The sequence below is a fragment of the Mauremys mutica genome, chromosome 8, assembly GCF_020497125.1.
Source record: "Mauremys mutica isolate MM-2020 ecotype Southern chromosome 8, ASM2049712v1, whole genome shotgun sequence".
NCBI lineage: Eukaryota > Metazoa > Chordata > Testudines > Geoemydidae > Mauremys > Mauremys mutica.
In genome coordinates, this window is record NC_059079.1 from 75,366,128 (window position 1) to 75,378,321 (window position 12,194).

Sequence of the window (12,194 nt, forward strand, 5' to 3'; positions counted from 1 at the left end):
TCTAACTTCTCACAAATCCAGTGCCTTTTCAAACGTGAATGTACTAGGGCTGGAATGTACTCACTGAGAGCTATGCAGTGGTGAAGTCTCAATGCTAAAAAAATCATCTCAGTGGCAGCTGTGATCCAGATGTTGCCAAGGTTTTTGGGCCATCTGGTTTGCAATACTGTAAACTTGCCTTTGTTAATTGCAAGATAGCTGCCTCCCTATATACAGGGTATTTACCAGCCCCCATTACTGTTCTATTGGAGCACTTCACGGTCTTTGATGTAGTTATCTTCCCAACACCCTGGTGAGGTAGGGTCCTGTTGTTATCTCCATTTTACAGGTAGGGAATCAGGACAGTGGGAAACTAACTGAATTGTCAAGGTCATAAAGAGAGTATGTAGCACACAGAAAGTTCAACCCAGCTCCCTGAATTCCTAGTAAGAACCCTAACCTGTAGGCCACCCTTTCTCAATGCTGTTAATATGGCTTGTCAGCAGTTTCACTTCTAGACTAGGAAAATATAGCCTTTCACCACTGACCACTTGTTTTACTTGCATCTAGATTAGAAGAAGCTGCAAGTCGCTACAATGTGGTGGCTGCCATGACAAGAGATGGTGATCTTCTCCATTTCCTCAAGGAGGACTTTCTTAACTGCAGTCACGGGTGTGCGGGTGACTCAAGTTACGCATTAGTGCAGTCTCTTGGCTGAGTGTTTTACTGTCTTCATCCCCAGCCCCTTCTGCATCCCTATGTCATCATCTCCTCCTGCTCTTCTCTTAATGTAGGCTCCAACCCTGTCTCTGGATTCCCTCTCACGGACCACCTGTCTCCACGCACTGTCCCACTGAATGGAACGATGCTCAGGTGAAGAAGACCAGGCCCTTAGAGAAAACCAGAAGCTGCGCTTGACCTCCCACGTGCTCGTTGTGCGCTGGCTCCTTGTCATGAGCGGCTGATCATAACTGCGGCCTCTGTGAAAGTGCCTTCGCTTTGATGAAATCAGCGATGAAATCAACCTTAGCTTGTTAGGTTGGGTGTCTTACTGTGGTAAAACATCCCGGATTGCTCCATGAGCATGTACAATACTTTTCAGTTGCACGATATTGTTTGTCTAGAGAAATAATAACTGCTGTAGGCCAGTCTATGGCGAGGCCACATTTATAGGTGGTGTTGGAAGCTTGGACTTGTAGGCCTTTTCCTTTTAGCTTTTCCAGGGGATGTCTACACAGAGCAATGATGTGCACTTCCGGGAGGAGGCAGGGTGATTTCTAAAGCTCACCCTGTTGTGCATTAATTGGTCCAAGTAGGCTTTGCTAGTGAAAACTAGTCTCCCTAGTGTGCTTTAATGTAGTACTACTGCACTGGATTAACACAGCCTAGGGAACCTTTAGAGTGCACCAGCAGGGTCCATACAGACCTATTAATGCACATCACATGAATGCACTTAAGAAATCACAGGGTTGGAGCCTGTCCTGTGTATCACCCCACTGGGTGGCCAAGCCCCTTCCAGTGAACCCTTCCCTGCCTTGGTTTGTAGATGGAAAACAATGCAATGGATCTCATTGTCATTTGCATTAACGCCTCTTTACATCACTCTGGCAGTTAGGGTTGCCAATTTTGATTGGACGTATTCCTAGAGGTTTTATCACAACATAATCTTTAATTCCTGAGACTCCAGGACAATCCTGGAGGGTTGTCAACCCTGATGGCAGTGTAAAGTGGCCTTAATGGACACCCACGTTAGGGCTTTGTAAATGAGAGTCAGTGTGAAAAATCCACACCCCTGAGAGACGTAGCTATACCAACCTAATCCCGGTGTAGACACTGCCAGGTCAATGGAAGAATTCTCCTGTCGACCTAGCTACCGCCTCTCGGTAGATCTATCTACTGCCTCTTGGGGAGGTGGGTTACCTACGCTAATGGTAGATGCAGTACCGCTGTAGCATTTCATGTGTGGACTTAAATGAGCACAGTCTGCTTTTGTGCCCTCTGGTCCATATTCACCCAGCAGGTCTGTGTATGCTCTCATTCCTTCCCACTCACAGGGAACCAGAGTACCACGAGTTTGTCTAATCGTCTTTAACTTTGACTATGGAGTATTCCTCAGGATTCTGCAGTTGATTTCTGGTTTCTTCGCTGTCAATAATCTTTCTTCCCTATCTGGTCACTCCTGGTTATTGCACTAGATTGGTGGATGAGTCTTTTGTAAGACCTGATGGACAAGTTTTCCACAATGACCCTGTGTTTGTTTGGTCCAGAACATTGGATACATTTAACACCTCCTGATTTTCTTACTCTTTCACATGAGATGCACCGGGGTGCTTTCTCACCGCAGTTTTGCACCTGTTGCCCACAGAAGGAATTTTGCAGATGTACATCTTTGTAATTTCTCAGCTGTGTAACCTACAGCTAGCTCATATAAAATAATTGCGTTCTATATCTGGAGCTAATTATACCAGTCAATTCTCCAACTGCCTCCCACTCTCCAAACGAAGGCACTCTCCCAAGTCCGATTTATTTTTAGATCCCTCCTCTCCAGCCATGTGTATTGCTATAATTTAGCCATAAATATCTGAAACCATTTTTCTCAGACTGGTGTGAGCCTTCAGCTTTCCCGAGCTTTACTCTGGAGATGTGTGGGACTTCAGTCTGAATGTCCTCCACAAAGGTCTCTTCCTTGCTAACCTGGTATGGGAGACAGAATTGGATGAGAGACGGCCAATCTTGCTTGAAGTTTGTTATTATTTAAAACAAAATATAAATGTCTTCCCCTGCCCTAACCTCCAGCCCCAAAGCCAACATGACCAGAGGCCCAGTCATCACCCTAGTTCTCCCTGCACTCAATTTGCTTTGTATGTTTACATGGCTCAGTTCCATAGCCTCACCTTGATGGGGCCTCGGGAGTGTGTTCTCTGGGTGAATGCTCAGGCCGGCTGGCCATTTTGTTAGTGCACTGGTCCCCAAACTTTTCAGGGTCACGCCCCCCACCCCCAGGAGCTGGAGCTGGGAGCAGGGGAGTGGCTCCTGGGGTAGAGGGGGATGTGGCCAAGGGAAGGGGGCCAAGGCTGAGTCTGCAGCTGGGGGTAGGTCTGGGTCTGGGTCTGGGAACCAAGCTGCAACTAGGGGCTGAGGCTGGAAGCGGAGCCATGGCTAGGCCACGATTGGGGGCCGAGGCTGAGGGTGGGGCCAGGAGCTGGGTCCATGCCTGGGGATGGGGCTGGAGCAGAGCTGAGGCCAGAGCGGGGCTGGGTGGCACTCCCTCCCTGCCTCCGGGGGGGGGGGGGGGGCTGGCTCAGGCCCCAATGTGCCCCCCGAATGTTCCTCCATGCCCCCCTAGGGGGGGTGTTCCACAGGTTGGGGACAACTGGGTTAGTGAAAGGGCATCATTTCATTCAGCAAATACACCGTTCAAATTGTACCATGTCTCACTCATAGGGCCTGGGCCTGGAAGGAGCTGCTGAGCGCCCTCAGTTCTCACCCCAGTCAGCGGGTGCCGATGGAGCTGATCACCTTGCAGAATCATAGAATATCAGGGTTGGAAGGGACCTCAGGGGGTCATCTAGTCCAACCCCCTGCTCAAAGCAGGACCAAACCCAACTAAATCATCCCAGCCAGGGCTTTGTCAAGCCTGACCTTAAAAACCTCTAAGGAAGGAGATTCCACTACCTCCCTAGGTAACCCATTCCAGTTCTTCACCACCCTACTAGTGAAAAAGTTTTCCTAATATCCAACCTAAACCTCCCCCTCTGCAACTTGAGACCATTGCTTCTTGTTCTGTCATCAGGTACCACTGAGAACAGTCTAGATCCATTCTCTTTGGAACCCCCTTTCAGATAGTTGAAAGCAGCTATCAAATCCCCCCTCAGTCTTCTCTTCTGCAGACTAAACAGTCCTGGTTCCCTCAGCCTCTCCTCATAAGTCATGTGCTCCAGCCCCCTAATTTAATCATTTTTATTGCCCTCTGCTGGACTCTTTCCAATTTTTCCACATCCTTCTTGTAGTGTGTGACCCAAAACTGGACACAGTACTCCAGATGAGGCCTCACCAATGTCAAATAGAGGGGAATGATCACATCACTCGATCTGCTGGCAATAACCCTACTTATACAACCCAAAATGCCATTAGCCTTCTTGGCAACAAAGGCACACCGTTGACTGGGATAGCTCAGTGGTTTGAGCACTGGCTTGCTAAACCCAGGGTTGTAAGTTCAATCCTTAAGGGGGCCATTTGGGGATTGGTCCTGCTTTGAGCAGGGGGTTGGACTAGATGACCTCCTGAGGTCCCTTCCAACCCTGATATTCTATGATTCTATGACCCATACAGCAGCAGTTGCTGCAGGGAGGCAAGCTGCACAGAAGAGGCAGGGACACTCTGCTCCCTCCTGGGCCCGGGGACATGCACAGGGCCAACAAGGAGGAGCTGGGGGACACTTGGGGGAGGCACAGGGTGGCAGCAGGTGGGGCCACCCGGCCCCAAACACTGGTGGAGCTGGGCCCCTGGGCTCTGAATATTGCTGGTGCCCGGGCACCACATGGGTATATAACTTGCTGCCCATGCTGCTGTGCCAGGGACAGCTCTGCACAGGAGGCGCAGTCAAGGTGCAGCAGAGACGCAGGGGCCTGTGGGAGCACTGAAGTGAGGGGGCAGGTCACATGTGATTCAGCACATGAGCAAGGCAGAGAGCTGCACTTAGAAGTGCTGGCATTCCAGCAGCGCGGCACTGTGACTGGTCATACTGAGTTACTGAAAGGCATGGCGTGGTGTTCATTGCAAAGAGAATTGGCTTGCTCACTTGGCCAGGCTGCCTTGGAAAGCCAGGGCTGGTATGTGTGAGAACATGGGTGTGTAGGGAGATGGAGGTTCCTTGGTGCCAGCGAGTCTGGGAACAGCAGCCCTCGGAAAGGCAGCCTGCATTCCAGGGCCCTGCAGCTGAGGCAGAGTGTGTGCCCGTTTATCCGGGGGTGGGGGGAGAAGCAGAAGAAAGGAGTTGGAGAAGGAAGTAGTTCAGAGCCTGGCAAAGTAGGTGCCTGGGAATGCTTGCTGGGAACCGGATCAGAGAACAGGGGCTGCATTATCTGGGAAGCCTGAGCAAGGCCAAGAAAAAGAAAAAAATCAACAAGAGGGATGAGGCGAGAGAGAGAGAGAGAGAGAGAGAGCAAAACAGCAGCTTCAGCTCCAGAGGCCCTGGGAAGGTGTGCACAGTCAAAGCAACAGCCCAGGAAAAACACTGCAACTGACGAGCATCTTGGAGGAATATGCCCAGGACAGAAAGGGCACAGCCAGGGCAGATAGGAGACAGGCAACCAAAATACAGGGTGTGTGTGTGGGGGGGAGGGGTTAATGCCTCCAGGCGATAGTATACAGGAATAGGGGAGGATGACAAGGGTCATGCCGAAACAACAGCGTTTACGAGATACGGACATTCTGAGGCAGGCAGTAACATCTCCAAGTATCACCTAGGGCCACCTCCAGGCGAGCTAGAAACTAAACCATGGCTGTGTGCATACGTGTGTGAGTATATATAAAATCTCCAGTGGGGCATGAACCCAGGACCTGCAGCACCAGCCTCAAGTGCTCCAACTAAAGGATTAACTCCGGTAGTTATCAGAAACAAGCAGATTTTATTCCTCCCTGGGGCCAGTCACTAGAGGGAGACATACTTGCAGTGGGGCAGTCATGACTCCCTGACACCTGCTTGTCACCCCACTGGGAACCACAGCCCGCATGATGAGGACTCCTGAGCTGTTGTTTCAGGCTGTCTGCAGCCAGGCAGGCAGCGCTGCATTAGTCTCTGCTTAGTTCATGCTTTCAGGGTTATCGCCACAAGCATAGGGGCTAGAAACACTTTGTTCCAATGGAAGGGTAAGACAGGGTGATTATCATCCGCCCCCCCCCCCCCCGAGAAACCTGTTCACACCTGTCATCACTCCCAGGCTCAGGATGCATTAAGCCATCAGCTTCTTCCTACCCAGCTGAGCTCCCTTCCCAGTTCTTATAAACTTTGCTACGTCTTGTAGGATGAGCGGACACCTGAGCCAGATGTGGGGGCCCTCAGCTAGTTAGACAGCAACATTTGCCTTGTGACGGCTCCTTCCTTATAGGTCACTGGGACAAGGATGGAGCTGAAATGAGGTGGAGTATGTTTGCCCATCACCAGCTAGAGCACCTCTGGGCTCCTGCCCGGTGCTGAGAGCACTTTAAAAGCGGTGAGATTCCAGGCCACTGCAGGCAGCCTGCAGGGCTGTTTTATTCTGTCATGGCTTTTGGTTTCATCAGCAAAACTTCACCCATTGCTTCCCACACAAAAAGGTAAGGGCAGCTGAGCAGATTGTATGGACCCATCACCCCTGTATCTTCACTGTTGTAAGGGCTTTTGCACAAGCCTCTGACTGGCCAATGCATGGAATTTAGCTATGGCACACGACTCCCTGGAAATGTATGCAATTTAGTTACCATGTGTGACTCTTACTAGGCCATTCATGGGATGCAGCCACATGCCTCCTGCTGGGAGATGCCCAGGCTACTACTCTTGAGAAGCATTTCACTGGGACTCAGAAGATCTGGCTTCAGTTCCTGGATCCCCACAGATTTCCTGTGACACTGAACAGGTCAGGCAATCTCTCTGTGCCTCTATCCGTAAAATGAGGATGATGACACGTCCTAAAACTGTCCTGTCTTTTTAGACACAGGCTCTTCAGTGCAAGGGCTGTCTCTCTCTATGTGATTGTATGGTAGCTAGCACATAGCAGCCCTAAAACAGCCAGTTCTAGGGCAGGGTGAGCAGGGCAGGCACCTTGGGTGCCTTCTTCCAGGGTTTGGGGGTTTTTCCCCTCCACTCTGGTTTTGCTTCACTGATTGGTTTGGCTTTTGGGGGGAGCTGAAAACATAATAATAATTGGAGATATGCCAATCTCCTAGAACTGGAAGGGACCTTGAAAGGTCATTGAGCCCAGCCCCCTGCCTTTACTAGCAGGACCAATTTTTGCCCCTGATCCCTAAGTGGCCTCCTTAAGGATTAGAACTCACAATCCTAGGTTTAGCAGGCAAATGCTCAAACCACTGAGCTATTCCTCCTCCCTGCCCCAATGTTTTCCACCCTCGCTGGCTAAATAGCTCGGGCCACTCATGGCCCTGATCTTGGTTAGGGTCTCTAGGCACCAATAATAAATAATAATAATGCAGCCACTTGATTCCCACAGGGAGCGCCATGGGCTGGAGCCACAGAGCTCCCATCAAACATGCGGCCAGTTCTGAATCCACTGAAAATGCAGCTGTTCATGTCTCTCTGACCCCTAGACATAGCTACATGTATGCAGAGGAAACTGGGACTTGCTAAGTGACTAAAGCATAGTTTGATCATATTAAATGGACACCCTTCCTCCCCACACGCCTAGCACTGCTGAGACATCTTGTTCAGGAGATAGGCTAGAGATCCCATTGTTCACCCAGGAGGAAACACCTAGGCAGAAAATCTGTGTGTGACCATGTAATTATGTCTAAATTCAAGGTACCAGGGAACACACTGGAAATCATTACACAGTATGAGCCTCAGTGAGAACGTTACTTCAGACCAATTCTCTTTCTCAACAGATTCAGCTTTATTGTTATTTCTTTATTTGACATGATTCTTAGTGCATCCTTTCAAAGAAACTATCAAGCTGTACAAAGGAACAAAGAGATCAAAAGAAGAGGTGAGGTAAAAGAAGAGGTAAAATTGGGCAGAGGCTTTTAAAGTGGTAAGAAACATTATGGAAACCCAATAGTCTATAAACTCTCAAAAGTTGACCAGAGTCCAAACAAATCTCTTTTTTTCCTTAAAAAAAAGCTGCAAAAATATAAACTGTAAATTACTGTAATTAGCAGCTACAAGATCCTTTAAAACCAGAACTTGGTTACTGTGAACATGCCTAGAAAACGAAATGAAAATAAATAAATAAAGTGCCATGGGCCTTTGAAATGCAGTGGAATCACTTCTATTACAACAGCAAATAATTGGACTACAGACAACAGAATGAAACAGAAACACAATGTCCCGTTGAAAGCGTATAGTATGCTCAGCAAAATGGAGTTAAGTACAATACAGATGGACAGGAGTTGGGTTTCCCACCTGCCCCAGTCACGTAGCGAAGCTTGTATCTGCAGGACTGCTGCTCAGATGGGGCCTCCATCCAAAGCGGCCGAAGTTATGGATACAAAAGAAGCAGTGGTTCAGCTATTTAGTTTAATAAGCGGCAACAGTAGAGCAATGTGTCACAGCAAAGCCATATGGAACTTCATTGCAAAACGAAAAAGAAACAGAGGCGACTGCCTTTTAAAAAACATTCTGCTACGTTCTGAAGCCCCCTGTATTTTCTAATCACCTTCCTGACGATGCTTCCCAGCCATCTTGCCTTCGCAGTGTTGGACCTTGACATCCAGTTTCAAAACCATTTAAAAGTTTCCTTATATATATTTATTTATATATATTTATATGTATAAAAACCAAGCAATAGTGCCCGGGATACCACTATTGCCATGCACAGATCACTTTTTGCACGCACATGGTAATAACACTTTTTGATTCTCAGTAAATATCCCGCCAAACCTATATTATTGCAATATGGAGAATTTTGCTCCTCGATGTTGTGTTGCTTCCTGCTGTTTCGTTGTAAGTGCTGCTGGTGCTGCAGACCTGCTGCTGGTTGTTAAAAAGGAACAGATTCTAGACTCCAAGAACTGGTCATGTCTCCATATTGCCAGAAACTGCAGGAGTCTGAAAACTCCAGTGACGCAGAGGAGAGCTGCTGGAGAATGAGCAGCCCAGCCCTTGTACAAAGAATGTGTCCCTTTATTGTATGCACACAGGGAGCAGTAGTAAATGAAGTACTGAAGAGGGTCCAGATGTGAAGAGAAAGTAGAGAGTCAATGACACTGAAATGTCAGGGCACTGGGGAAAAATTAGGAAAGTGTAAAGCTTCTTTGATTTCTTTCGCTGGATCAGAATCCACGTCTTGTACGTCTACCGGTTTTGTTCATATGGTTTCCTAGGTATAATTGTGCTCATCGATCTAGTCATGAAGTACTAAGCCTCACTGATTGGTTTCGCCCGCACTAGCGTTACCTGTTAAGTGTTCTGCTCTATAACGTCCTTTTCCACCTTGCTGTGTACAGACAAGTGTCCTTGGCTCAGGGAAGGGCTTGAATGTGTCTTCCGCAAGGAGATATCATCGGCTTCCACCATGAAAAGGCTGGCTTCAATTTTCTCCAGATCATCCGTCCCGACTTTTATCTTCACGCACAGCAGGTTAATGTACGTCTCATAGCGGCTCTTCTGCAGAGGGAAACAGAACAGGACAAACAGCTGGGTAACAGGGAAGGAGTGGGGCAAAGATGTGCTGAGAACGCTGAAGGTATCCAAGAACGAGTTGGGGCAATCATCTATCACCTGTATACAACAATGCACCGGGCGAACCCTTCTGCTTTCAGGCAGGGTTCAGTCAGACATGGACTGACTCAATCTTGTGGTAAATAAGCATAGCGGGAATCAAAGCAAAGAGTGGGATCGTTGCTAATAGCAATATGTTTATTCTATGCCCAATGTGCGATAAGCCTTCACCTACCCATTGGTAAATACACCAATACTGGTGAAAAATTATCCAGTAACCATAACAGTGTTTGACTCTCTGACTTCTTGTCACGGTAACTACAATCTGTAGGAGGAATTATTAGTTCTTATATGATTTTAGATTTAGCCGTGTGCCATTAACGGGTTCATGATTACCCTTAAATAGTGGCTTACTCTCATATTAGTATAAAAAGAAGGGACTGCTCCATTTTCCTTTTGCGCTTCATATTTAATTTCAAGGCTAGATTAGGTCAGTTTTTGCGGTCCCTCCTAACGTGTAAGTCCTGCTGCACCTTGGACCATCTTCACTGCCTTTGCTGACCTTCATAACCTCTGCGAGCTGCCCAGAGTGGAGCACCATGCTCCCAGGGTGTCATTCCCTTGTTTGATGAGTTAACTGATACATAGCACTGGCTCTCTGCATAGGGGTGAAGTTCAGCTGAAGATGGGCCATTCTTCACCCTAATGTCACTCTCAAGTGCTCAGTATTTTCTACCCCAAGCCCCCTTTGGGCATCTTTAGCTACTGCCCCACGTGGCTCCATCCATCAGGGTTTTCCTACTGGACCTGTGCCCAGGTACTTTTTTCTTAGAGAACCCTGCATTTCAGAATGCATCAGCATAGGTGAGAGGTGTAAGTCAGTGGTTCACAGCCATGGGATATGAATAGGTCTTCTAGGGGGTACATCAACTCATCTAGATACACCTCCTCGATATAATGCTGTCCTCGGGAGCCAAAAAATCCTACCGCGTTATATCGAACTTGCTTTGATCCACCGGAGTGCGCAGCCCCCCGCCAGAGCATTGCTTTACCGCATTATAGCTGAATTCATGTTATATCGGATTGTGTTATATCGAGGTAGAGGTGTATTTGTCTCATTTTACAACAAGCTACATAAAAAAGCACTAGTGAAGTCAGTACAAACTAAAATTTCATACAGACAATTATCAGAGGGGTAGCTGTGCTAGTCTGTATCCACAAAAACAATGAGGAGTCTGGTGGCACCTTAAAGACTAACAGATTTTGTAAGCTTTCGTGGGTAAAAACCCCCACTTCTTCAGATGCAGACAATGACTTGTTTATACTGCTCTATATACTATACGCTGAAATGTAAGTACAATATTTATATTTCAATTGATTTATTTTATAATTACATGGTAAAATGAGAAAGCCAGCAATGTTTCAGTAATAGTGAGCTGTGACACTTTTGTATTTTTAAGTCTGCTTTTGAGGCTGAGAGCCACTGGTTTAAGCCATTTTTTGCCGACAAGGAAGTGTGTCCTTTTCCATTCAGCCAACCGACATTCTCTTTGTGAGTGTGGGTCTAGTAGATTGTACACAGGGCTAAGGGATCTGGGTTCTGGTCCTGGTTCTGACACTGGTTTCCTGGGTAACCTTGGGGTCACACCAAGCAAAGCTGGAAGCTCTGGCCCTCTGTGGGCTCTTCCAAGGTTGCAGAATTTGTAGGTAGCCTGGAATCCTTGTAGCAGCTCTTATGCCACTCCTCCTGTCAGATGCAGGGTGTCTGGCTGGGGGAGTGGGGTCTGACCATGGTTTTCCGATACCCAGCTGTTGACTGGTTCTCTGGAACTGCTGGCAGTTACTGTAAGTGAGACCAGTTAGACCCAGGACTGGGGGAGTGTACAGGTCTCTTAAAGCCAACCTTAGCCGCCACTCTGGTCCAGACAGAGAGTCTGACCATCTCCTTTCTGCAGGACAGAGGGACAGTTCAGGTGCCAGGACAGTAGGCTGGGATTTGATTTCTCTCTTTGTTGTCGGTTTTGGAAATTAATACAGAAAATCATTTTATTTAAATTTCAGTGCACAAAAAAGAACATTGCCATCAGTACATACTGCCCTGCCCACCTCCACAGGCCTCGCTGTGCTTGCATACACATACACACACACGCACACACAGACACGCACACACACAGACACACACACATGCATAGACACACACGCACACAGACCCACACAGAGACACTCGTGCACACAGACACACGTGTGCACAGACACACACACAGACACAAACGCACTCATGCACAGACACACACCCACACACATCCACAGACTCCCACACACAGACACACATGCACACAGACACACATGCACACCCATACCACACAGACATGCACATGCACACAGACACACACACACGCACGCACAGTAGCTATTCCAGGCTTATCAACTCCCATCAGATTTGTCCAAGGACTCATTTATCACAAGAAAGATGAAAGCTCCCTCACCTCGAATATTAGGTAATGCTCTTTCAGCCTATATTCTTCAGCCTCTTTTGACTTGAGGCTTTTCTCTACAGGATGTAATTTATGCTCTGTTAATTCGTCTGCAATCTGCCTCATCTTATTTTCATGGGACCTCAGCTGTTCCTCCTGTGGAGAGAAGCAAGTCAACTGTTCAGATGTACTAATATGCAAAAACAAGGGCAATGCCAGATTGCAAACGTGGGATTCTTCTTTTCAAGGACGTGCAACATCCAGCTGGAGCTGGGCTTGTGCTCTGTGCTGGAGCCAAATGAATGCATTCAATTCCCAAACTCACCTGAGAAGTAGCAGCCAAAATATGGGCCCCTGAGGAGGATCAA

The 12,194-nt window shown here is 47.9% G+C and overlaps 1 protein-coding gene across 2 annotated transcripts in view; it reads right to left on the reverse strand.

The window, feature by feature from the left end:
- Nucleotides 1-7,588: 7,588 nt before the first annotated feature.
- PSD2 (pleckstrin and Sec7 domain containing 2) overlaps nt 7,589-12,194 on the reverse strand; it is a 102,257-nt gene continuing 97,651 nt past the window's right edge. The window contains exons 13-14 of one of the 2 annotated variants that reach the window (XM_045028025.1): nt 11,839-11,982; nt 7,589-9,298 (exon numbers count right to left, since the gene is read on the reverse strand). In XM_045028025.1, the coding sequence (XP_044883960.1) occupies nt 9,092-9,298; nt 11,839-11,982 (351 nt within the window). In that variant the 3' untranslated portion in view covers nt 7,589-9,091. The remainder of the gene's footprint in view (nt 9,299-11,838; nt 11,983-12,194) is intronic. The other variant, XM_045028024.1, reaches the window with a different exon arrangement.